Here is a 27,779-nt window from a genome sequence, read left to right on the forward strand (position 1 = left end):
GGAAATATCTCTTCCCTGGCCCCGTTTAGAGTCTGCTTTTGTTGTCTACTAGTTCTCTGCTGTTATTTCCCACCTTTTTATATCACTCTTACTGGTTTGTACATAGAAGGGGAATGTTTTTCTACCAGTCCATTTTATAATACTGAGAATTTCTGTCTCTTTGAATTGCTCAAAGTTTAGACTTTAAAAAAGAAGACTCAGTGCATGGCTCACACCTGTAATTCCAAAGATCAGGGAGGCCAAGACAGAAGGATCGCTTAAGTCCAGCAGTTGGAGGTTGCAGTGAGCTATATTTGCACCACTGTCCTCTAGCCTGTGCAACAGAGTAGGACCTTGTCTCTAAAACAAAACTAACAAAACGCTTTAAGAAGAGAGTTTTCATAATCTATTTTCGTAGGTCTACCTGTCTCTATTTCCACACTGAAGGATGGTCCATCTTCTATAATACACTGTTTAGACAATGCAAGCCTGCACATCCACAGTCTACTTGAGAATGGATTCCCCTCAGCTCTGCATAAGGTCTCTGAGATCTGTTTTGCTGTGGGTCTCACTCCTTGATGGCAAAAGACTACTTAGTAGGAATAGTTTGGCAGGTAATTACAGTGACTTACACAGGGAAGGGTTATCAGTCTTAGTCTAAGAGAAAATCTGAAGATAATACAAGAGCTAAATTCTTCGGAGAACTACTTAATCTCTCTGTAAAATAATAACTGTATCTTCTTCATAGCTTTCTTTTTCCTTTTTTGAGACTATATAGGTAATCTATTTAGAAACTTCTGTGTCCTAGTACACAGCAAGGGTTCTCTCTGTGGTACCCATGTTGGTCATTAATGTCTCTCCAGTCATCTTTCTCTAGTGCTTACAGCTCCTCTAAACTTGAGAAAGTGTTCTAGACCAATGTCCAGAGTCGGATGTGTGAAAGTGAGGTTAAATCACACTACTATCATTTTGTCTTTATATGATATCTTCTACTGTCACATTATAAAGATATGATGGGTTTGTGTGGCACTAAGGGTTTGGCATCTAAATGGAAGTCAGACCAGTCATTATTATGCTTCCATGGAGCCCAATAACCAGTGATTTATACAAGAAAAACTAAAACAACTGAAGTTAAAAAACAAAAAAACTTTTAAATTGGGGATTCTGAATGCGAGATTTATGAATGGGCTTCGGGATATAGAAAACCACCTGTCATTTCATTGAAACAGATTTTCTTGACCTTGGCACTCTTGATATTTGGGGCCAGATCATTCTGGGGATGGTCCTGTGCACTGTGTTCAGCAGGATCCCTGATGTGTCCTCACTAGATGCCAGTAACATCTCCCAGTCATGGGTTATGATAGTGAAAAGTATCTCCAGACCTTGCCAAATGTCTCCTGGGGGCATATTCTCTCTTCTCCTTGAGAACCACTGTGATAATGCCTGGTACACAGGATGTCTGTGCATTTTTTTTCCTGGTAGGCGCGTCAATTTTATTATATTCTTGAAAAGGTCTATGATCTCAGAGAGTTAGAACAAATCCCTAAATGTCTTTCAGATTGATAATGGAAAAACATCTCCAGCTAAGGTTGTGCAAAAAATGGTAAGCCATCACGTGACTCATTAAAATGCGCAATTTGAAAATTTAGTGTAAAATATATACCTACCCATTTATTACTTTCAGCTACTCTAAAAATGCACACTACAAAATCTGTATCTGGGAAAGCATCTTACTTCAAAAACTGTTATTCCCAGACGGCCTGCCTCTTAAAATAGTGCCTTCAGTTGATACTCCCGCAACCATGTACGGAATCCAGCTCTAAACTGCCAAAGGGACTAGTGCTAAAGTCAGAAAAAAAAAAGACATCAACTCCAGAGGCAAAATCAAAACCAGTTTTTTCTCAGAAAAGACATCAAATAGAGACGCCTTCTTTGGAAACCTTTTTCAAGGTCTCTCTCTCTGCCTCGCTCTTGCTCTTCCCCTGCCTCCTTCCCTCCTCTCTCTCTCTCTCTTTTCTTTTCTCTGGCTGCTGCCTCCCTTCTTTTCTTTCCATCCCACCTTGCCATCAGTTTTGCAGTCTGCCCCATTTATTTTTTATTTATTTATTTTTTATTGTTGGGGATTCATTGCGGGTACAATAAGCCAGGTTACACTGATTGCAATTGTTAGGCAAAGTCCCTCTTGCCATCATGTCTTGCTCCCATAAAGTGTGACACACACCAAGGCCCCACCCCCCTTCCTCTGTCCCTCTTTCTGCTTTTCCTCCCCCTCCATAACCTTAATTGTCATTAATTGTCCTCATATCAAAATTGAGTACATAGGATTCATGCTTCTCCATTCTTGTGATGCTTACTAAGAATAATGTCTTCCACTTCTATCCACGTTAATACGAAGGATGTAAAGTCTCCATTTTTTTTAATGGCTGAATAGTATTCCATGGTACACATATACCACAGCTTGTTAATCCATTCCTGGGTTGGTGAGTCTGTCCCATTTATTTGACCACTTGTCAAGAGCTTCTTCAAAGCCCAACAGGGTCTCTTAAACTACTCTTTTCTTTTTCTTTTTTTTTTATTGTTAAATCATAGCTGTGTACATTAGTACAATCGCCTGTACCAATTCTAAGATGCACCATAGATGTGGCCCCACCCATTACCCTCCCTCCACCGAAACCTCCACCCTCCCTTCCCCTTCCTTGGCCCTTTCCCCATACTCTTGTGCTATAGTTGGGTTATAGTCTTCATGTGAAAGCTATAATTTAGCTTCAGAGTAGGGCTGAGTACATTGGATACTTTTTCATCCATTCCTGAGATACTTTGCTAAGAAGAATGTATTCCAGCTCCATCCATGTAAACATGAAAGAGGTAAAGTCTCCATCTTTCTTTAAGGCTGCATAATATTCCATGGTATACATGTACCACAATTTGCTAGTCCATTCATGGGTCGATGGGCACTTGGGCTTCTTCCATGACTTAGCAATTATGAATAGGGCTGCAGTAAACATTCTGGTACAGATGTCTTTGTTATATTGTGACTTTTGGTCTTCTGGGTATAAACCTAGTAAAGGAATTATAGGATCGAACGGCAGGTCTATTTTTAGGTCTCTAAGTATTCTCCAAACATCCTTCCAGAAGGAATGTATTAGTGGGCATTCCCACCAGCAGTGTAGAAGTGTGCCCTTTCCTCCACATCCATGCCAACATTTCTGGTTTGGGGATTTTGTTATGGGGGCTACTCTTACTGGGGTTAGGTGATATCTCAGAGTAGTTTTGATTTGCATTTCTCTGATGATTAAGGATGATGAGCTTTTCTTCATGTGTTTGTAGATCTTGCGTCGGTCTTCTTTAGAGAAGTTTCTCTTGAAGTCCCTTGCCCACCCTGAGATGGGGTCACGTGTTCTTTTCTTGTTAATATGTTTGAGTTCTCTGTGGATTCTGGTTATTAGACCTTTCTCAGAGGTATAACCTGCAAATATTTTCTCCCATTCTGAGGGCTGTCTGCTTGCTTTACTTACTGTGTTCTTGGCTGTGCAGAAGCTTTTTAGTTTGATCAGGTCCCAGTAGTGTATTTTTGATACTGCTTCAATTGCCTGGGGTGTCCTCCTCATAAAATATTCACCCAGGCCGATTCCTTCAAGAGTTTTCCCTGCACTTTCTTCAAGTATTTTTATAGTTTCATGTCTTATGTTTAAATCTTTAATCCAGTGAGAGTCTATCTTAGTTAATGGTGAAAAGTGTGGGTCCAGTTTCAATCTTCTACAGGTTGCCAGCCAGTTTACCCAGCACCATTTGTTAAATAGGGAATCTTTTCCCCACTGAATGTTTTTAATTGGCTTGTCAAAGATCAAATAACGGTAAGTAGCTGGATCCATCTCTTGGTTCTCTATTCTGTTCCAGACATCTACTTCTCTGCTTTTGTGCCAGTACCATGCTGTTTTGATCACTATGGATTTATAGTACAGTCTCAGGTCTGGTAGCATGATTCCTCCTGCTTTGTTTTTATTGCTCAGTAATGTTTTGGCTATTCGAGGTTTTTTCTGATTCCATATAAAATGAAGTGTTTTTTCAAGATCTTTAAAGTATGACAATGGAGCTTTAATAGAAATTGCATTGAAGTTATATATTGCTTTGGGCAGTATGGCCATTTTAACAATGTTGATTCTTCCCAGCCATGAGCATGGTATGTTTTTTCATCTGTTAACGTCTTCGGCTATTTCTTTTCTTAGAGTTTCATAGTTCTCTTTGTAGAGATCTTTCACGTCCTTTGTTAGGTACACTCCCAAATATTTCATCTTCTTTGGCACTACTGTGAAAGGAATAGAGTCCTTGACTGTTTGTTCGGCTTGGTTATTCTTGGTATATATAAAGGCTACAGATTTATGGTGTTGATTTTGTAGCCTGAGACATTGCTATATTCCTTGATCACTTCTAAGAGTTTTGTAGTAGAATCCCTAGTGTTTTCCAGATATACGATCATATCATCTGCGAAGAGTGAAAGTTTGATCTCTTCTGACCCTATGTGGATCCCCTTGATTGCCTTTTCTTCCCTAATTGCAATGGCTAAAACTTCCATTACAATGTTAAAGAGCAATGGAGACAATGGGCAACCTTGCCTGGTTCCTGATCTGAGTGGAAATGATTTCAGTTGAACTCCATTCAATACGATATTGGCTGTGGGTTTGGTGTAGATGGCCTCTATTAGTTTAAGAAATGTCCCTTCTATACCAATTTTCTTAAGTGTTCTGATCATGAAGGGATGCTGGATATTATCAAAAGCTTTTTCGGTATCAATTGAAAGAATCATATAGTCTTTATTTTTAAGTTTGTTTATGTGTTGAATTACATTTATAGATTTATGTATATTGAACCAGCCTTGAGACCCAGGAAAAGTCCAACTTGGTCATGGTGTATAATTTTTTTGATGTGTTGTTGGATTCTGTTTGTTAGGATCTTATTGAGTATTTTAGCATCTATATTCATTAGTGATATTGGTCTATATTTTTCTTCTCTTGTTGGGTGTTTCCCTGGTTTGGGGATCAAGGCGATGTTTGCTTCATAGAATGTGCTGGGTAATATTCCTTCTTTTTCTATATTTTGGAAGAGGTTTAGTAGTATGGGTACTAGTTCTTTTTTAAATGTTTGGTAGAATTCTGACGTAAAGCCATCTGGTCCCAGGCTTTTCTTTTTAGGGAGATTTTGTATAGTTGATGCTATTTCAGAACTTGATATAGGACTGTTCAACATTTCCACTTCGTTCTGGCTAAGTCTTGGTAGGTGGTGTGCTTCCAGGTATTGGTCGATTTCTTTCAGATTTTCATATTTGTGAGAGTAGAGTTTCTTGTAGTATTCGTTAAGGATTTTTTGAATTTCTGAGGGGTCTGTTGTTATTTCATCATTACCATTTCTGATTGATGAAATTAGAGATTTTACTCTTTTTTTCCTGGTTAGGTTGGCCAAAGGTTTATCTATGTTATTGATTTTTCAAAAAACCAGCTTTTGGATTTATTGATCTGTTGTGTAGTTCTTTTGTTTTCAATTTCATTTAATTCTGCTCTGATTTTGGTTATTTCTTTTCTTCTGCTGCGTTTGGGGTTGAAGTGTTCTTCTTTCTCCAGTTGCTTGAGATGTTCCATTAAGTTATTGACTTCCTCTCTTTCCGTTTTCTTGAAGAAGGCTTGCATTGCTATAAATTTCCCTCTTAGGACTGATTTGCAGTATCCCAGAGGTTCTGATAGTTCATGTCTTGATTGTTTTTTTTTTTTTTTCATGTCTTGATTGTTGTTTTGTTCCCAAAATATGGTGATTTCCTTCTTAATCTCATCTATAACCCATGTATCCTTCAGCATAAGGTTGTTTAGCTTCCATGTTTTTGTATGGGTATGCAGGAAATTACTCTTTAAGGTCTTCCTTCCTACCTGTGTCTTTTCCTAAGGGTGGGAGGAAAATGAGAAAGAGCAGACCCAGAAAAGCAAACAGGGGAAGTCCCAAGGAGACCAACACCATTATCTCTGGGTGTGTCTGTGCGGATATTTCTGGGTAAGATCAACACTTGAATTGGTAAACTCAGCAAAGTAGACTGCCTTCCTTAGTGTGGGTGGGCATCATCTCATCTGTTGAGGACTTGAATAGCACAAAAGGTGGAGGAAGGTTGAATTTGCTCCCTTTTCTTCCTGTCTGCTTGCTTGAGTTTGGACATCAGTCTTCTTTTGAGCTCAGACTGAGGTTTACACCATCAACTCCCCTGATTCTCAGGCCTTTGGACACGGGCCAGTATTATACCACAAGTTTTCAGATGGCAGGTTGTGGTACTTCTCAGCCTCTATTATCATGAGAGCCAATTCCTCATAATACATCTCCTTTTAAAATATTTATCTCTATCATCTACCTATCTAATCTATAATCTTCTCTTGGTTCTGTTTCTCTGGAGAATGCTAACTGATATAAATTTAACCACACACAAAAACTCTACTAATTTATAGCTCTACCTCTCACTTTGTTACTTGATAGCACAAATTCCATTTTTATAATAATACTCTTTGCTGATTAACAGATTTATAACGACTTAGTATGTGTATGTCTTTTGAATTCTGTAAAAATTAAAAGGGGAGTTACAAATCAAAATTTTAATATGTTTTTTGTATTTATCCGTATATTTATTTATTAGGTAACTTTATATTTATAAATGGCTTAGAGTTTCTGTCTAGTGTGTTTTCACTTCAACTTAAAGAGCTCATATTAGCTTTTCTTGTTGCAAAATTCTATGGTAATGAACTCCCTCAGTTTTTGTTTAGGAATCTGTTGATTTTTCCATTTCAAAAGACAGTTTTGTCATATAAAAATTTGCTGTTTGATAGTTTTCTTTCTTTCTTTCTTTCTTTCTTTCTTTCTTTCTTTCTTTCTTTCTTTCTTTCTTTCTTTCTTTCTTTCTTTCTTTCTTTCTTTCTTTCTTTCTTTCACTTTGAATATATCACCTCCTTCCTTGTGGCTAGGAAATCTACTTATTGAGGCTTTCTTGCATAGGATGAGTCACTTTTCTCTTGATGCTTTCAAGGTACTCTGTATTTGGCTTTTGACGATTTGATTATGATGTGTTTCAATGTGGTTCTATTTGTTTATCCCACTTAGTGTACACTGAGCTTCTTGGATTTGTATAATATATTCATACCTTTCTTCTAATTTGAGAAGTTTTCAGCCATTACTTCTGTGAATAATCTCTCTGGCCCTTTCTCTCTCTTTCTCCTTCTGCAATTCTTATAATGCATATATTGACTTATTTCATGGTACCCCTTAGTCTCTCTGGCTCTGTTCATTTTTCTTCATTCTTTTTTTTCTTTTTGCTCCTCAAACTCAATAATTTCAAATGATTTGTCTTCATGTTTGTTGATTTCTTCTTCTGCCTGTTTGAGTCCACTGTCAAATCTCTCTAGTGAATATTTCAATTTAGTTATTGTATGTTTTGCCTCTAGACACATACAGTGTTTTTCCTGTATTCAATACCCATTTGTTATGGACTAATTTTTTATGTCCTCCCCAAATTGACATGTTGATTCCCAAACCTCCAGTGTGACAGAATTTGGGAATGGGACCTGTGGAAGGTAATTAGTGTTAGATTAGACAATGAGGTGGTGCTCTCATGATGGGATTAGCACCCTGATGAGAAGAAACACCACAGAGCTGCTCTCTCTTCAAGGCCTCCACCCCCATCTGCCCTGTGAAGATATAGCAGTAAGGTGGCCACCTACAAACCAGGAAGGGAGTCCTCACTACAAACTGACCATGCAGGTACCTTGATATTAGACTTCTAGCCTCTGGAATAATGAGGAGATAAATTTCTGTTTATTAAGCATCAGTCTATGGTATTTTGTTAGAGTGGCCTGCACAGGTTAAGATACTATTTATTGAATGCTTTCTATATGCCCAGCACTAGGGTTGATGCTGAGAATGAAAGAAAACTAAGACATAGTCTTGGATCTTAAGAATCACAGAGTCTAGTTTGGGCAACTGAAATGTAAACTAATAACAGCCCTCCTCAGTTGTGTCTCTCCCAGGTGAGAGCTGGCTCCTTTCTTGAGGAAAGTTTTCCTAAAGTTTACATCAACAACATGGGTGCACATTATAATTGGGAGCACATTTTATACAGCAAAATACAGTACAGTATTAATCAGCATCATGATTGCTAATATTTTTTAAGCACATACCATATACCCTGCACTATTTTAAGTCTCTATGTTAAATTCATCTTATTCTATTAGGCACATACTAATAAGATTTCTATTTTATTGATGAAGAACCTGGATCACAAGGACTTTAAATAAGTTGCTCCAGTTCATGGTATGATGATTTAAAGCAGCAGTTCTCACCCTGTGGGTTGCAACCAATGAAAATACATCCTGCGTATCATATATTTACATTATGATTCATAACAGTAGCAAAACTACAGTTATGAAAGCAATGAAAATAATTTTATGGTTGGGGGGTCACCACAACATGAGGAACTATATTAAAGGCATTTAGGAAGATTGAGAACCACTGATTTGAATTTTCATGCAAAATTTTTGGAAACTCCTCTCTTCAAAAAGTGAGTAAACTTTCCCTATTCCCTTAATTTGAATCAGACTTAGAGACTCAATTCTAATGAACGAAGTGGGGTGAAAGTGCTACCATGTGCTTCCTAGGAGGGTAAAAGACATTGCCCCGCTCCTGGTTTTCTCTTGGATTGCACTCTCCTGAGGAAGTCAGGCATTACATGGCAAGTGCTCTCAGTGTCACAGGGCTCTGAGGGGCCGTGCAGAGGCCCACAGCGAAGGACCAATGGCCAGACCAACATACCAGCTGTTGTGAGTGAGCCTCACCAGCAATGGGGCCTCCTGACTCAGTTGAGACTTCAGGTGACAATCACCACCTGATAGACCTGAGCCAGAACTGACCTCAGGTTTAACCCTCTTTTATTTTGTATTACTTTTAGGTTGGGTGGGAAAATATAAATAATTCTTTTCTCAGATAGGATCACTTCTGCAAGTGGTTATTTGCTGTTGGATGTTGATTGGGACATTGGTATTGCCTAAGTCACAGAAGGTCGACTCTCTGCTGCCATCTTGTAGATACAATGAACGTTAATGCCCTGGGATTTGCACAGGGTGGAGGTTCAGTAAACGGTAGTTCTTATTTCTCTCCCACATATGCAGTTAGGAGCATATAAGCCTTGCCCCCAAATGTAGTAGTTGTCAATAAGTAACCATCACTTCCATCACTGAATATAACACCACTGGGCTGCAGCAAACCTACATTCCTTGCTACCCACTTTTGTATCAAGGTAACTGGAAAATCTACTCAGAGATTCAGAAGATAGTTTGTGAGTAATTTCCTAATAACTTAGGACCACAGGAGACAGATGGCCTTAAAGATATTGCAGCCAAGAAGAGGTAATGTGATCCTGGAATTCCATCACTAATCCTCTCCGCAGGTAAGACATCACAGTCCCTCTGTCCCCACTCCCATGTGCTCTCCACACAGCAATCTTGTTATCCACTGCTTAAAATCCAGAACAAATTTCCAGTTTTCTACCAGGTAATGTCAAACTTTCCAGTTTCTGTCCTGTCTACCTCATCTCCCAACAATTCTCATAATTTTCAACTTAGAAATACTAGACTTTATGTAGTTTCCTGAGTAACCATCCGTCCAGCTCTACACTCCTTTTAACCTTGTTAACTCTTATAGGATTCAGCCTAGAGGTCATCTCATTGGGGGTATCACCCTCCCTGCCAATGACCACTTCCCTGCCCTTTCTATTCACTGCTGGGGTGGACCCCCATCCTTCACACTCTGGTACGACTCTGAAGACGGCTCCCTGTGTGAGGTATGCTGTGTTGACATTATCTCTCCCAGTCCATTGTAAGCTCCTTGACACCAACTGCAGGATCATATTTAACTTGTATCTCCACTGTCTGGCAAACAGTAGGTGCTTACTACATGAGATAATGTATGGAAAGTACTCAGCACAACACCTGACAGAGTAAGTGTTCACTTCATGCCTTTGTTGCTGCTGCCGTTGTTAATTTGGTGATGGAACAAATGGTCACTTCTTACCTATCCATGAGTCAAAATTGGTGGAGTTTTTTGTTTGTTTTTTGTTTTCTTCCCAGCAACAACTAAAGAAAGAAGAGCTGGTTGAACAGAAAAAAATAGGAAAGACGTAGAAATCAATGAAGAATCCGAAGACAGTAAATCAATAAAATATCAAAAGACAGTAAAGATAAGCAATTAAATAAGTGAAATCAAGTGAGACTAATGAGAAAATTAAACAAAGCAAGAGGAATTTGACAAATTTTCCTAGCAGCTAAGAGTCTCCACCTGGAAAGTAGCTTTGACAGAAGTGATAAATTCCTTACAATATGAGTCATGAAATACTAGACCAGACAAACCGCTCCAAGGTATATAGCAGTAGACATCAGGGTACTGGCAAACTGGATCATCTTTCATCTTCAATTTCTCTGATTCATTCATAAAATATTTACAGTAGGGCTGACAAACACTTGTGACATCTTTTCCTATGTGCTCTCTCCCTTTCATTTTCTCAAGGGAAAAGTGTACAGTTTTAATATTTAGTTAACATTACCAAGCCAGGGGACCGTGCAGATCAGAGGGGCTAATATCTAACACTAACAGTGGAGGATATAGAGGCAGCCATCTCACTGGAAATTTTTTTGATACAACATGATTATTTTGATTAAGTCTATATTGGAAATAAAAAAAAATCTTGGGGCAGATTTCTTCTGGGTATTTGTTGGATTATTCCTTCAATAAAGCTGGTGATTACATTTCCTTTTATTTTAATAACAACCACACATAACATACAAGTTGTACTTTTTTTGTCTTGTCCCCTTCCACTGCCTCCTCCTCCCTCCTTTGCCCTGTTTTTCATCTAATAATTCCTAGAAGCAAAGCCAAACATTAGAAGAGCTGATATCACTATTCTCTTGCAGTTCTTTTCTTTAGCTTGGTAAATGTAGTCATATTTTCCCAGCTTTTTGTTGATCAGAATTTTGCCTAAGAAAATCTTTGTGAAGTATCTCTGAAAGAATTCTTTTAGAAAACTTCCAGCTTTCACTTTAGTTGGATTCTAGATGACTTTTTTTCTTTTTGGTATTGTATTAACATGTAATACTATAGTATTACATTAAAAAAGGTAATACATTAAAAAGAGGTGGGGGGAAGCAGCAGAAAGAGGTGATGCTCTTATAGCTCCTCCCAAGGCCACCCCTTTTCCCAGGCTCCCAGGCCAGGAAGGGGTCAGGGGCCAGTAAAGGACCTCCATCCTTGAATGGGGCCATTGTGTGTGGGCAGGGTGTTTGTCGTCCTAAGGCATGGAGTCAGGCAGAAGTTCTCCTCCTACATGGTGGCCCCCAAAGGTGATTGCTGGTCAGGGAGCCAGATGCACACTTAAGATATGACCTGTGTTTTTATGGGGCCCCCTGCCCTGGGAGTGGCAGTGAGGCATGCTGAGGACAGGGCTGCAGTCCCAGTTTTGCCGCAGCTGTATGACCTCAGACAAGTCCCCTCTTTGGGTGTATGACTTTGAGCAAGTCCCTCTTTGGGCATCTGTCTTCTGCTCTGTAACATCAGGAGGCTGCACTAGATGATCTCTCAGAGTCTTCCATGTTCTGTGGGGTAAGACTCCCTTCCCCACTCCAGCACACCCTCAGACTGGGATGATGATACTAAAAAGGCGTTCTTAAGGCAGGAAGAAGGTGGTCTCAGCCCCTAGGTGGAGGCCAGAGTGGGCTGCAAAATGCTTGTGGGTGGGCAAGTGGGCGGGCAGTCAGGCAGACAAGGTGCTATGGGAACGAGGAGAGGGTGGCCTGGGCAGGGAAGAGGGTGCCCGAGCCCAGTCCACCCAATCTCTCAGCTACATTCCTTGCCCTGTTAGAATCAGGGAAAACACATCCAGTGTGTCTTGGGGTAGGAAAATGGCTTTTTCAAAAAATAGTTTCCTATAAAGCATCAAAAAAACAAAACAAAACAAAAACTAGGTAATGTAATACTATAGTATTGCATTAAAACAAAACAAAACAAAAACTAGGCTATTAGGGATTTGTGAGCCACTCGGGCAAGACCATAGACTGAAAAGTGAATGGGGGCAGGGAGCTTCCTGTACAGCCCCTTGTTTTAGTGACAGGAAACCAAATTTCAAAATACACAGTAAGGTCACAAGTCTAATAAAAGTCAAATGTGGACTGGATCCCAGATGTCCTTGTTCTTCATCTAGAACTTTTCTGATTATATCAGGCACTTACCTGGTGGATGGAGACAATTAGTTGCTATTATATATTTTTTTCTCCAGTCTAATTCTAGCAACATAACTATCATGAAAATGATAGCCAACGCCCAGTGAATGCTTACTGTGTGTCCTATGCTGTTCCACACTTTTATGTGCCTTAACCTACTTCAGTCACAACATCATAATCCCCACCTTACCCATGAGAAAACTGAGACACACAGGCTATCTTACTTTCCAAGAGTAATCTACCTTAGGCAACAGAAGACAGAGAGAGGATGGCACAGCAAGGCCTGGCTCCAGCACAGATGCACCCATTATATCTGGCAGCCTAGCAGCAAAAGTACTACTGCCTCTGAGGCTTGGAAAGCAATGGAAATGCCTATCCCTTGCTTGAATGTTCATATTTCAGTGATTTCTAATGTCACTGTTGTAGCTTTGCATTTTTGTAGCCCCTCTTTCACATAACCATTAATAAATGTGCAACCTCACTCCCTTAGAATTCTCTGAACATAATCACATTAATCTTGCAATGGTGTGAAAATATGAACTCAGTGATTTTTTTTCTATCTTTGTAAACTTCCTACAGGTAAAATTATTAAGAATTCTTTCCCAAACCACTGATCAAAGTAAACATAATTATAAACAAAAAGATCTATGAAAAGACCAGTATAACAATTTCAAGAAGGGAAGAGAAATTATTTAATGTATATATTCTATTGTAAACATCAGGAAAAATTGGCCTAATAATTTATAGAAATTTGTTTAGAATATTTAACTAAAATAAAATCCATAGAATATAACTTTGCATCAGACGTCCTCAAAATATACTTCAACCGCAAAGTTCGGCTGGTAAACAGTCCATGTTTTTGGTTTGTGTGGGTTATCCAGTTGCTCTCTTGGTAGATAAAGCCTACGAATAGAAAAAAGAAATTACACATTCTATTTTAGGCTAACTGAAAAGCCATGCAGTGGGACACCCTTGTTACAGCTTTAAAAAAAAGGACTTGTTCGCCATGACCAGAGAGCCGCAGCCCCTTTTTTTGGTGTCCCAGTTGGCGCCTTCCACCTTTCTGGTGAGATGCAGAGTATCTTATGGTCAGTAACACATGTTATGGATTCTTTTAACATTGTCTTTTATGAAATTAAGGACATTCTGGTTTAATAAAATATCTAAATTTCTATATGTGACAGAAGTCATTCAGAAAGTAGATGTGTATTAAAACCCAGGAATAAAGTACTGTGTCACTTTTAAATGATGGAAGTTGGCAGTTTTGTTTAAACAACAATCTCATGACTAACAAATACAGTTTTACCAAGTAGAATATAAATTTAGAAACTCATATAAAAATGATCTAACTTGTTGCTTCTCCAATAGGAACATGTTTTTTTCTTTTTGAGATAGAATCTCACTATGTCACCCTGGTTAGAACACCGTGGCGTCACAGCTCACAGCAACCTCCAACTCTTGGGCTTAAGCGATTCTCTTGTCTCAGCCTCCCAGGTAGCTGGGACTATAGGTGCTGCCACAACGCCCAACTATTTTTTGGTTGCAGTTGTTTAGCTGACCCAGGCTGGGTTCGAATCTGCCACCCTCAGTGTATGTGGCACCGGCTGGTGCTATAACTACCATGCTGCAGGCGCTGAGCCAGGGACACGGTGTTTTTTTTTTTTGTTTGCTTTGAGACAGAATCTCACTCTTGCCCAGGCTAGAGCACAGTGACCTCATCATAGCTCACTGCATCCTCAAATTCCTTGGATCAAGTGATCTTTCTGCCTCAGCCTCCCAAAGTTGTGGGATTAAAGGGGTGAGCCTCTACATCCATAATCATGACCATAGTATTTTAAAGGAAAAAATATATATACTTTAGTAAGGACCACTTTTAAAGTACAGCAACAAATCTACTCTCACTACGGATTTGCTGAGCTTTGCTCATGTTGTAAGTCAAAGTTTATTGTTATATGCATCCAGGAACAAAATTAGTCAAAATTTGTCATGAAATACAAAGGTTACTCTATGAAAGTCCATTAAGTGTATGTGATTTTCATGTAGGGAGCCCAGATGTAATTTACTGTTGCCTCAATTGATGCAGGAGGTTATTAAATCAAAATCAGACTTGAAGAAAATAACCAGGTTTGGATGTAACAACAACCATTAATTCATGCCACATACAATCACAGCCACTTCTTCAAGTAAATAATTTTTAAACTTTAATTTTTTTTCCTTTTGCATCAGATTGTGTGGTGATGCCAAAAATCTCAATTTTCACCATCACAGTACAAATGCTCTTTAAAGTAGAGAACTTGCAGACTTAGGAATGAGTTTCCAGATGTGGCAGAAGGTCCTTTGGAATAAAACTCTTCAAATACAATTAATAATTAGTTTTTGTTTGTTCATTTTAGAGAGAGGGTCTTGCGCTTCTACCCAGATCACTGGCACAGTCATGCAACCTCCAACAGCTGGGCTCAGGCAATCTTCCCACCTCAGCCTCCTGAGTAGTTGGGACTACAGGCACACACCATCATGCTTAGCCAAGTTTTTTACATTTTGTACAAATAGGGTCTTACTATATTGTCATCTCGAACTCCTAGCCTCAAGCAGTCCTCTTACTTCACCCTCCAAAAGTGCTAAGAATATAGGCAGGAGCCACTGCTCCTAGTGAGTACTTAAAAAAAAAAAGGTTTCATAATATAATTATTAGAAAATCATGTTTAAGTGGGAGACCATCACTTAATGATTTTTTCTGCAGTCATCCTTAATGCCTATTGTGTCTTGTAACTTCTGCCTCAGATGAGCTTTTAAGAAAGCTGAAGTCTCCCTAGATCCTGCCTTACTTCAGCATAGAGTTTGGTGGTGGTCAGTCATCAGTAACTCAACACCTACTGGGGGCTTGCCACATTCAAGGTACTAAGCAGACTCATATTAAACTTTCATGGGAAGAATTTATCACACTTGAGATCTGATTATTATACATATGTGTGTGTGTTCGTATGTATGTATGTGTGTATATATATATATATTTATTAACATACATAAACATATATGTTTAATATTATATATATTTAGTAACACACATATAAACATACGTTATATATTACATATATTTATTAACATATATAAACATATATGTTTTTTACATATATATATTTTTATTTTATTTATTTTTTTAGGACAGTCTCTCACTCTCTTGCTTAGGCTAAAGCTCAAATAACACAAACTCTGGGCTCAAATGATCCTCTTACCTCTGCCTTCCCAGTAGCTGAAACTACAGGCAAGCACTGCCCCTCCTGACTAATTTTTCTGTTTTCACTTTACCGGCTCTTGCTCTTGCTCAGGCTGGTGTGGAACTCCTGAGCTCCAGTGATCCTCCTGCCTTGGCTCCACAGAGTGCTCGGATTATAGGCATGAGCCACCATGCCCAGCCTGATTATAATACTATGCTATGGACCCTGAGGACAATGCAGCCTATCTTGGTTTCAGAACAATTGTATTTTTTTCTTTTTTTTGTAGAGACAGAGTCTCACTTTACCGCCTTCGGTAGAGTGCCATGACTTCACACGGCTCACAGCAACCTCCAACTCTTGGGCTTCAGCGATTCTCTTGCCTCAGTCAGAACAATTGTATTTTAAAATAACTCGAGTAAGAGGAGTAAGGCAATGGAGAGTGGGAACTCAAGGATTTGACCTTTTCTATGAATTGAGCTTATGACCACCAGTCAAAGACATGCCCTTATGCCTTATACACAGATATTCAAGATGAGATTGTGTCTACTGAATTATATTATATCCATACCTGTTCTTTTTTATGAAAGATGTGTGGAACCAAAAGAAGAATGCACAATTGTCGTAGCATTTAGGAAGATTCTAGAAAGATGTGATTAAGAACGGTTATTTTCATAAGAACATCAATACTGAGAACTAACCATTCTAAAAGGATTAAAATTACATTCTTTATTCCTTCATAAATTTGTCAAACAATTATAGCAATTATATATGGAGCACTCTGCAGCTTATAACAATACAATCAAGTCACAAATATAGCTTTAAGACAAGCGGTTGATTTCTCTTGTTTTTATCAACATTTTCAAGGAAATGTAGTTTTCTATGATAGATATTTATACATCTAGACATTCATCTTTTAATCTGGTTCAGATAGTGCTAAACAGAATCTACAATATGTCTCTCTCTATATGCCACAACATAATTGTTTCAAATTTTTCTGATTTTTGTTGCCTCAGCATCTATTTTAAATCTATCCAAGTTTCTCATAGTAGAAGCCAGGGTCAGTTGCCCTTGATCTCTACCTTATCCCATTTCCTCAATGGGATTTATCAAGATATTTGCCTTATACATCCACGTCCTGGTGATCACCTCCCTGTGGGAGAACTAGTACAACCTACTTGCCCTACCCCACAGACCCCCAAGACTCCACATGGGCTATGTGGATGTGTCACAGTGAGCCCCTCTCAGTCACAGTGTGACTCCACGTAATTGGGCCTGCCTGCCTTAAACCCACCAATTAGACCCTTCCACACAGGAAACCCGCTCAGGTAACATCTTAGACCCCAATAAAGGCTTCACCACTCAGGTCCCTCTCTCTCCATTGCCCCCTGTGCACTAGCCAAGCTCAGCTGTCCCGGATGGCTCCACCCTGCTAGTTGGCCCTGGAAGGTGTGCAGCCTTCTTCTCTCTGGGGTCTGTAAGTAATAAAAACCGCTTCTGTTAGTTCACGTCTTTTGTTGTGCTGCCTGCTGTTTCATCTGACCCACACACCTACACCCAACTCTCCTCCTAGTCAGTGGCTGTCTCGGTAGGACTAAACTGAACATGAGCCAGACCGAGAGCCGCAGGGTGGCTTTCATGAACAAATTTCTGTGAGAGGGACGCGTGGTTAAGGGCCAGACACTAGGCAGTGAACCTCCCGCCAGGATAAAAAGTATCCCATGAAAAGCACACTGTGAACACCCACGACTACCTGACCAGGAGCCACATTGAACAGGGCAAGATCGTAGAGTCATTGTCCAGAGAGAGACCTCATGACCAAATTAGAAGAACACACAATACTTATCATCTATTTCTACAAGGAGCCGTTACACCTAATAATTAACCAACATTATTGGTGATGACAGAAACACCTAAAAAAATTTTAAAGTGCTTTCACCTCATAGCCCTTGATAATCACAAAGCCTGAATACGACCAAGGGCCTCGCGGCCAGTGACCTTTACACCATTGCTTTTGCTAAGAGGCCACTGTTCAAGCAAGAATTCAGTGACTGCAATCTTCAAGGGAAACATGTGATGAGGGAACCATCCAGGTCACTTGCTTCACTATGCTGACCACTTCATACATGATAGATTATCCTTCAGCAGCCACCATACAGAGGATGAAGGAAGGCATAGGAAATTCTTTTTAAATTGATCAACATAGTTACCTGTTGGCAGTTCTGGCTGACATTTTAATACAGATAGCAAAGAAATTAAACTCTTAAGGCTTAGAAATCTGTTATATACAGAAGAATGTTCAGGTATAAATTTTATGACTGGTGAGTATATATTATACAATTATATTCAGAGTAAGGACAATCAAAGACATTCTCATTTTTCATAGAGTAAATATGGCATTAATTAATACTACTTACAACACTGTCATATCAACTAAGAGGATAGTCAAATCTCTCTTACTTTAAAGTAGTTTATAAATTATGGGTAGCAAGTTGTTATAAAGATGAATTTTGTATTTTTTCTTTTTGGATATTAACACACATAAATTGATTTTTCTAATTAAATACATTCTTCTTTATAAAAATTTTGTTCTGGATCTAATTTGTTTTTTTACTACCCCTCCCTGGCAAGGGGTTGACATCTGTTATTTCCCTTTTTGGAAACTGTAGCAAAGGAAATCCCAAACCCAAATCAGTCAAAACATCAGACAACAACAAAGGCAAAGGCTGTTTCTTGATTACTCACAGAAGAGGAGAAAAACTGAACTTTAACATCATCAGAGAGAGGTGGACAGTGGAATAAATGTATTACTACTCTGTTGGATTCCATGTCATAAAGTATCTGTGAATAAAACCATAGAATTCAGAAGTATAAACCTACTGATGATATCAGTGAAGTCCATTTTCACTTATCATTTTCACCTATACTTATCAAGTACTTTTGATCTCACAGCCCATTTACTACATGTATAAATAATTATTAATAATCTTTTCTATAAAGTTGAAATACTATTGTTCATAATTTGTAAAGGCCAACATGTTTAATGGTTACTGATGAAAATAATCTGAAGAATCTTTTGAAAAGTTAAGTATTTAATATTCTACTAGAGTTTAGCCAATTAAATTTTATGGCTTAGTGCTGTTATTATAAATGTCACCTACTTTTTATATGTTGAGGCCTAATTTGGGAAAATATTGATTAAATAATAATGGCACCTACAGTGAGGAAGGTCCATGCTAGGCCCTGTGAAAAACATATAAGAAGGTGCAGATTTAGTTGGTCCCTTCAGGGAGCTGTGCACATAAGGAACAATAGTAGAGTGGTGTACAATTGGCAAGTTATATGTTCAAGACTGGGTGTGCTGTTATGTAGTGGTGTGTGTGCGTGTATGTGTGTGTGATTAATAGGAAGTGTTCAATCTGAAAGCTTCATCAGGGAGATAGAAGTTGAGTTGGGCATGATAGAGGAGCCCTGAAAATAGACTCTAGTTAAAAGAGAGGAAAAGACCAAAACAAACAAACAAAGAAGCCCAAAGAAAATTAAAGAGTTGCGTTCCAACACTCTGGATGAGCCAGTCCATTTGGAATGGAGTCTGCAGGTCAAGTTACTGATGAAAATAATCAGAAGAATCATAGGGCTATTATATCTGGAGAGCTGGAAAGCCAGGGAAGTAAGAGTGAAGTTGGTGAAGAACATACTGGGGCATTTCTTATGTGACAAAGTGGCCTGATGTTTATCACATACAATGTTTATTTATTGATTGATAGTTCATAAAGCAAATTCATACATATTATCTAATTTATTCTCATAACTCTTGAGATGTGCTGGTTCTTTGACCACAGCACACAGTGTGTCTTTTGCTCTACCTACAGCTTTTCACAATGTAAGCAACATTTCAGGATGCATGTTTCAAAGAAAACTAGGCCTGAGAAAATGAGGTCTTGGGCTAGGTAGTGGCAGTGGGAACAGAAAGGTAGGGAGAGTGAAGAAAAATTTCAAAAATATATTCAACAAGAATTGGTGACTAACTACATAATAGGGGCCAAAGAAAGAATCAAAGGTACCAAAAAATTTGAAGACCCCATTGAAGGAATGCTGGTGACATTTACAGAATCAGAGGAAAGGCTCATTTGATACATTTGGATCATGTAATGTGTCTAAATTGTTGGAATGGACACTGTCCATGTAGCTCCTGCATCTACAACTCAGTGGGTATTCATAAATGTCTGCTCAGAAAATGAGAGAGCAAATAATTTAGACGAGTGAGATGGGTGAGAATAGGCAAGAATGGAGTGTTTGCTACAATAAGAAAAGAAAACCCAGGATCTGGCCTGGGTGAATGCTTTCAATATGCAGAAGCCAAGAAAGGAAGGGGAGAGAATAGGGTTGGTCAGGGGAGAATTTGAGGCAAAAAGCCTAGGAAGAAATTATGAATGTCTGTGGTTCTTAGACCTAAGAAGGAAGCTTTCTTTTTCTTTTAGAAAACATCTGTAGTTTTAGGCATTTCTTCATTTTAGCAAAACATTGCTTTGAATAAAGAGACCCTCCACCTTCCCCGCACCTCCCCCTTCACCCCGCATTGTTTCTCATAGTGCCGTCCCAGAGAACCTGAGTCAGAATCACTTGGGACATTTCTAAGTCTACAGGTCGCCGGGCCCCATTCTAGTTTTCTGAATCACACTTTGGTGGTACGACCTAGGGATGTGCATCTTTACAAGCTCCTAAGTGGTCTTCACGCACAGTGGAATTTTAGAGTCTGTGCTATATATAAAAAAATATAAAATGACCCAGAAGAAGAGAATATGCCTAAAAGTGGCCAGACGTGTGAATTTAAAACCTTGATGGTCTCCTGGGAACGCGCTCAGCATTTGTAAGAAAGTAAAAGGCAAGGCGAAAGTCTGACCTGAAACATACTTTTGGAAAATACCCTGACAAAACTGTTTTGAGCAATGAGGTCGATATATCTCTGGTTTGCATACAAACCCCAGTGACACTAAGTTGATGATAACCAGGAAGCAACAGGGCATCTCATTATGATGAGTAAAGGGGTGTGGAGGTCAAAATACTGATTTGGCAAAGAGCTTTAAAACAAACACCAGAATTTTCAGCTCATGTTTTCTCTTACCTTATAGTTTTTTGATGCTAAGATGATCTTCCTCTGCATTAGTATTTGCAATTTTAAATCATTGCCATTGCCTTGTCCAACACCTAAATGAATTCACAGTTAGGCTGGTTAGAAAAAAGATCAAAACATCTCAACAGCTAACATTATGAAATAAAGACAGAAACATTATCACAGCTATTAGTATGTTAATATTTAATCATTTGATCTTCTATAGATTTTTCTCTTTAAGACACAGACTTCAAAAATCAATCCTGTCTCCTAAAGGTGAATTGATAAGACTAGAGAGAGAAGAAAAAAAAATGGCATCCCTTCACCTTTCTAGAAAAAAAAATAGAGAGAAGGTGACTTGTAATCTTTCTTGCTAATGTGCTACTTTCTTAAGACTTTTAGTCATGATGATTCTTCATTTTTTTTTTGTTTCTTTGTTTTTGAGTCAGAATCTCTTTCTGTCACCCAGGCTAGAGTGCAGTAGCATCATCTTAGCTCATCAAGACCTGAAACTCCAGGGTCCAAGCAAATCTCTTGGCTCAGCTTCCTGAGTAGCTGGGACTACGGGTGTGTACCACCAAACCCGGCCAATTTGTTGTCCTATTTTTTGTTCTTGTCAAGATGTGGTCTCACTCTTGATGCGGCTGGTCTCCAACTCTTGAGTTCAAGTGATCTGCCGGATTCTCCGGCAGTCGCAGTTGAGGGAAGATCGGGGCCAGCCCAATCTAGTCCCCGGGGCTGAGCGGGATGGTGAGCCACGACGGCCGGATCAGGAACACACAGAGCCGGGAGTCTGTCGAAACAGGAACTCAACTTTATTGCGACAAGCAGCTGCTTATATAGGGCATGTGGAAGGGGCGGGGACTGAGGTGGTGTGATGGGTGGTAACAGGGTTGGACCAATGGCATGATGCCACGTTGGCTGTATCTAGGTAGAGGCAGTTTCAGGCCGGGCCTTGCTGAGTCATTGCTATGCGGAAGTAGCTGGATGGATCTACTTCTAGTCAAGATCAGGAAGTTGCACTAGGCCTCAGGCATATGGCAGGGCCCAACAGTGATCCTCCCACCTCAGCCTCCGAGACAGTTAGGATTATAGGAGCGAGCCACTACATCTGGCCTAACCATGATGATTCTTAATAATAAATGCAGTGGTCTAAATTCTTCTTGCCCTACTTTATGTTTGGATCCTAATGCAATCTCTACCCAAATATAGAATTGTTATCTCCAAGTATTTTTGTGGTGGTCAGCCTGTATTTCCAGAAAAATGGTCTGTTGTCCTTTTTTTCAATTCAAATGATCCTTTAGCATTTCCTCAATGAACTGATCTCTCAAGCCTCCAATGAATTTTTATTGCTTTCCTTTCAACTCTGTACATTTCACTTAATTCACAAAACTAAGGCTTTTAAAAAATATTCTAATAACATAGTATATTGATCAATCTTGGTTGTGAGTCTCATGTCCTGCTCATTTTCTTTTTATTTCATTTTGTTTTCTCTAATGCTATGTTATTAATTCACTATTGGGAATCACAGTCTCCTGCCTCCTCAGTTCCCTCTGTCCCACTCCAGGTGCAAAACTATTTACTGCCGAGCTCTACATGAGAGCAGTGAGATGCAGATCTCACCTACCTGAACACTTACCACATGACAGGAAAAGAGCTTTGATTTATAAGCTTAAATTTCTACACATGTCAGCATTTTAAAATCATTTAAATATATTTACATGATTTAAAACTAAAAACCATGAAGAAAAAGGCTCCATCTCCCTAGCTTTCCACCTGTTTAGTTCCTCAGCTCTGAATATATAGCCGATTTTCTCTTTATATTTATGTGTGTAATCAAATATGTATATATATCCTCCAAGAGGTTTACATCTGTAAAAACACAATAAATACATATAATTCCCCTTTTGTTTTATAGACATAGTTGCATGCCATAGCATTGCCTTGTAGCTTGCATTTTTAAAGCATGTGCTAAAAATGGGTCTATAATCAATTGTATTCCACTTGACATATATAATTGGCATTTCTACTAATGAAAATTATGGAAGCCTCCTTTATCTACAGGGAATACATTTTATGATCCCCTGTGAATACCTAAAAGCATAGACAGTATTGAATCCTCTGTATGCTATATTTTTTCTTATGTAGACATGTCTATGATAAAGCTTAATGTATAAATAAGGTACATTTAGAAATTAGCAACAATATTCAATAGAAAAGCAAAATTATAATGATATAAAAGTTATATGAATGTGACCTCTCTCAAAAAATATCTTAGTGTTTTGTGTTCTCATCTATTTTGGGATTGTACTTGACCATGAGTAACTGAAGCCCCAGAAAGCAAAACATCAGATGTGGAAGGACTATCATATATCAGTTTCGTACAACTTCCAGAATTATTACACAGCTCAAAGACAATTAAAGGTGGAAACCGGGGACCAACCTGGAAGGCTGCACTAAACGAGATACCACCCACTTCCGAGTCCTTCACACTTTTGCCTGGTGGTCTTCACGTTCTCTCTGAGTTGTGATGACAATGTCAAAGGAAGAGTATTTTTATTTCCAGGTAAGACTAGTCTCATTAGGTTTGGCCTGATTATCTGTATGGGTGCACGAGGAATTTTAACTTGCTGTATATGCCTTATGAAGTCTCTGTAAGACAAGACCTGCACAGTACTGAACAGCTAAGGCCACAAGCTCAATGTTCTGTCTGCAAGTCTTCCTGAGGAATGTCAGATCGGACTATTACAATCTTCTATTTTACATTAGCCCGAGGCTGAGAAATCAAGTCCGTGCAACCCTCTACTGGATTTCATCTGGACTGCTTATAAATTTGGGGTAGTTCCTCTGTTCTTCAGGTCTGCACCTTACAGTTTTTGAATGAACAATGTCTCTACAGGATTTAAATAAAATTCACAATACCATTAAGAGAAACATCACAGTCTTAGGATATAATATCAAACTGAGACAACGTATATAATTGTAGAACTCATTAAGCACAGTTTTAAGGTTGAAATTTTGAAACACTAATTCTGTTCTCATTGTTCATATTAGAGAAAGGCATTAAAACTTCTCTAGTTTAAATGCCTTTTTGCCTGCATAGAATAGTTAAATATTCACAAAGGTTTGTTTAGATACTGTCACTCCTATCATTAACCAAGAGGAAAGAGGCAGAGTATATAGTCAGGTACATACAGGATGTCATGCCTCCATGTTGGATTTATAGTTGGGTTACAGTTTCTTCATGGGAGAAGCTGCTCCAACAGCAGACTGTGTTGCCACTCACATTGCAGAAGGGTGTGGAAGGGGAGGGGTGCAAGTTCTGCTGTCCCCACTTTCTACCACCTGTTGCACAAGTCCGGCACCTCTACCCTTGGGAGGTCCAACAACAGTTGGGATTCCCAGTGAGGTCAGCCACTAGGCTCCACTATGACCCTATACATCAGAATCCATCCATTTCCCATAAAGCTCTCCTAATGGACTTTGCACAGGACGTTCCAGTCTGCAAAACCTTTTCAAGAATAGCTGCTCATTTATATACGCAGGCAGTCTCCTGCCAGAGCAGGCTGGTTTTCAAGGGTCTTCCTGCACAATGCCGCTTGGGAGTTCCAGACCAAAATATTCCATAGAAACAATGCTACTGGGTGAAGTTGATCTTAGAAGTCAGAAACCGATGCAATCTGTTTGTGGAATCCAATAAAATTCCTCACTACATCCAGAAGTCATGACAGTTGTGTGGGGGAAAATAAACATATTTAATTATTTTTGAAAGCATTTTACATTTTAATGAACAAGTGCGTTTTTTTGACAAAGAAGTTTTAATTTATCTTTTAAAAGCTTCTTTTATTCAGGGGTGGCGCCTGTGGCTCAAAGGGGTAGGGCGCCGGCCCCATATGCCGGAGGTGGCAGGTTCAAACTCAGCCCTGGCCAAAAACTTCAAAAAACAAAAAACAGAAACTTCTTTTATTTCTGAATAGTTGGACAAAATGTTAAGAAAATATGTGTGGATCTTACTACACATTTTAGCCCTCATAGAAGGCTAAAAGTACTGGGCTGTCTGGGTGGACTCCAGTGTCCTGGTACTTCTTCATTGTCCACAGTCCGGCTGTTCCAAGAAGTTTGCTTTGAAGGGTTCAAAAGTATAGCCCCCTTAGTCCCTTGCTGGCAGTGAGAGTGGCGAAGCCCCATCCTCTCCACACGGACGGAGACGTCCCTGCTTTCTCACCTCCCCAGAGAGTGGATGTGCAGGGTCAGTGAGGCAGGTGAAGGGGAAGTAGATGTGGGGCTGGAGGGACAGTCCCTCTCACTGCTCACCCAAGGCCCAGGGTTAAATAACTTGACTAAGTTTCTTGCCTCCTGACTGGAAGCAGGCGAATAGTTAGCTCTTTAGAAGTTTACTGAAAATGTTACTACTGGTAAAACTTGGTAACCACTAGGGGGCTGAGAGACACCTCCATAGAGCCCCCTCCTACCTCGTTTTGCTGGGCCTGGTGAGCGTGGAAGGGGGTGTAGAGTCTTTCCATTTGTGTAGAGTCAGGCTCAGAGAAACTAAGTGCTGCCTCTTAGGAGGCTTTCCTTGATCCCAGCACTGTGGATCCCAGCTTGCTGCCATGGGTTTTTATCTATGTCCCTAGTTCTCCTCTCTGCAGGGAAAGACCAGCACAGGCCCTGGCCCAAAGCAAGCATTTGTATGAGGCAAACAATAGAATAAAATGGTTTATGTGGCAACAAATAGAATAAAGTTAATTTGCTATTTGGGCATTCAACAAATCTTGATGGAGTTGGTGTGGGGGGGTGGTGGTGAGAGGGTTACAGATGGAGGAGAGAGGGAAGAGGAAGCCCAGGGTGATGAAAGGAGTGGGTAAGAAAATGATAGGGGACACCTCCACCAAGAGGAACCCTGACCTGGAGGTGGTTATGAGAAACAAGGAGTCTGAAGGGCACCTAGGCCCTTCCCCTCTCCTCCATCAGAGGCTACACCCTGAAAGGTCCAGCCTGGCCTGAGCAATGAAGACAGAACAGAAATCAAGCCCCCAAATTTGGTGATGGAAAAAAGAAGACAAAGGACATCTAAGAGTTAGCAATATGGGCAAGGATTGCCGTGTGAAGATATACCAAAAAACACCTGTGACTGAGGATCATCTGTATATACAACTATGAGCAAAACCCTCCAGGTAGTGGAAACATTGGCCCTCCCACTCAATTCTTCAATTATGCATAAAAGCACTTACCATGAATGGAATAAATGATGATTTTTTTAATACGTAGCGTTTTTTGTGGTGGCAGATTAAGTTGGTAAATATTTTTCAGTTGTGCAAAATATGCAATGTATCTACGCTGCAAAGAAAAAGAGGCCTCAGTGTCAGTGTAGATGAAAAGTCTGAAGTCACCATTCCTAACTTTTTTCTTTTTGTAAAGGCAGTAAGTAGTTAAGGAAACATTTACTGGGTACCATTATAGAAGTCAGGATTTTTATGGAGGCTGCCTCATGAGTGATGATGGAACTTGGGGGCTAAAACCCAAAAAGGTCAGTACTGTGCGGAAGTAACAATGACGGAGCCACGTTTGGCTTACAGGCTGCTCATGACTGAAAGGGCAACTGATCAGAGTCAGCAAGAATTCAGCCACAGCATTACCCGTATGGGGTAGGAGCTTAGCTGTGTCAAGATAGAGAAGGTCTGTGGTTCTGTGGAGAGTAGCTCTCTGGGCCTGGGAGAATGATACATGTGAAAACTCAGCATTCTCAGGTCATTCTCCTTTTGTTCATGCTAGCTAGACTTTCTTCACTTGCCATTTCCTCAATTCTGTTTTCACAAGGAAGCCCTGGAGTTCTTTTAGCCTTGGCTTTTTCCCGTGGCTGAATGTTGACAATGGCTGCCTTTGAATCTTTCTTAAAGGAGTTGAAGAGTCCTGGTACTGAATTGACTGGGCTCAGAAGTTCTCAGAGTCTTCCCTACCCACTGAGAAGTGTTAATAAAATTAACTGCCATACTTTCCCCTAGCAAGGGCCAGTCCAGAGGAAGACTCATGTAAGTTCTTAACTTAGAGATGGATAAACAGTAATCAGTAGGACACACACAATGCAGGGTCTGAATGTGGTGACAGCTGAGAATCACCCCCTGCCACAGAGGGCACTGTGTCCTGGGCCCTGCTAATATAGCTCTCCAACCTGCAGCAATGCAGTCCTTGCAATACTAACTCAGTGGGTCAGAAGAGATTCAATTGCAGCCGATGGTGTTCCAGTTCTGGCCTAAAGTTATGGAAAGTATGCACAACTGCATAAAAACAGAGAAAGGGAGAAGTGCTGGGTGAGCTACATCTAACACGCCCGTGGTGGCCACCAGATGCCCCGAGGACCTCCAGCTGCTTTAGCTCCCACACTGCTTTCTCTTATAGCTCAAGACAACAAGGGCTCTTAACAAAAATTAATACAATTGACAGATAGTAAGCACTCACTACAAACAATATTATGAACAGTGGCAAGGCACTTTGGGATGCAAGTGGAAAAGGGGATAGATATGGGGCCTGGATTTTAAAGGGGATACAGAAGTCACCACAGCAAATATCTACAAAAGAGAGTAAAGTGACTTAGTCCCTAAAAGAAACACGAAGGGCTATAGGAACTAAAGAAAAAAAATAGCAAGAGACTATTTCAGACTGGGAAGGGAAAGAGACTCCAGGAGAAAGGCCCATGTGAGCAACGGCATCAGGGTGCAAAGTGTCCAGAGGCTAGGAAACAGCAAACAGTCTAGACATGTCAGAGTGTGGGAAACGTCAATGCACAAAGTGGAAGAAAGGTTGGAATCATCACACTGTAGAAGATGTTCAGAGCCAGGTTGAGATACTTAGTTGCCATTGGTAGTTGGGAGACATTATGGATTTGGAGCATGGAAATGGCACTATCCAAGCTATGCTTTTGTAACTTCATGTGATACTTTTAGCTTAGGGTCTACAGCTATCTTTGTGTTACTTTTGTCGTGGGTGGGGGAGAAAAGTGGACTTATTTTTAAAGGTCTATGGCAAGTAATTACAGTGTTATTCTAACAGGGCTAAGGGGCTTATTTATCTCCCAACACTTCACTTCAAGAAAAACTCATTCACAGCTATTTCCAAATCTACTTAAGAATTCCCAACCAGTTCTCATTTTGATTTCAGGTGCAGTACAGAGGAGAAGCTGAGAACAGCATGGGA

At 39.7% G+C, this 27,779-nt stretch overlaps 1 protein-coding gene across 1 annotated transcript in view; it reads right to left on the reverse strand.

Moving 5' to 3' along the window:
• Window positions 1-13,053: 13,053 nt before the first annotated feature.
• LOC128566398 (phosphatidylinositol 3,4,5-trisphosphate 3-phosphatase TPTE2-like) overlaps window positions 13,054-27,779 on the reverse strand; it is a 98,256-nt gene continuing 83,530 nt past the window's right edge. Inside the window, exons 17-21 of the mRNA XM_053563298.1 lie at window positions 25,820-25,925; window positions 20,601-20,683; window positions 18,221-18,316; window positions 16,047-16,117; window positions 13,054-13,166 (exon numbers count right to left, since the gene is read on the reverse strand). Coding sequence (XP_053419273.1) covers window positions 13,064-13,166; window positions 16,047-16,117; window positions 18,221-18,316; window positions 20,601-20,683; window positions 25,820-25,925 — 459 coding nt within the window. The 3' untranslated portion in view covers window positions 13,054-13,063. The remainder of the gene's footprint in view (window positions 13,167-16,046; window positions 16,118-18,220; window positions 18,317-20,600; window positions 20,684-25,819; window positions 25,926-27,779) is intronic.

The sequence above is a fragment of the Nycticebus coucang genome, chromosome 15 (assembly GCF_027406575.1).
Source record: "Nycticebus coucang isolate mNycCou1 chromosome 15, mNycCou1.pri, whole genome shotgun sequence".
NCBI classification, from domain to species: Eukaryota; Metazoa; Chordata; class Mammalia; order Primates; family Lorisidae; genus Nycticebus; species Nycticebus coucang.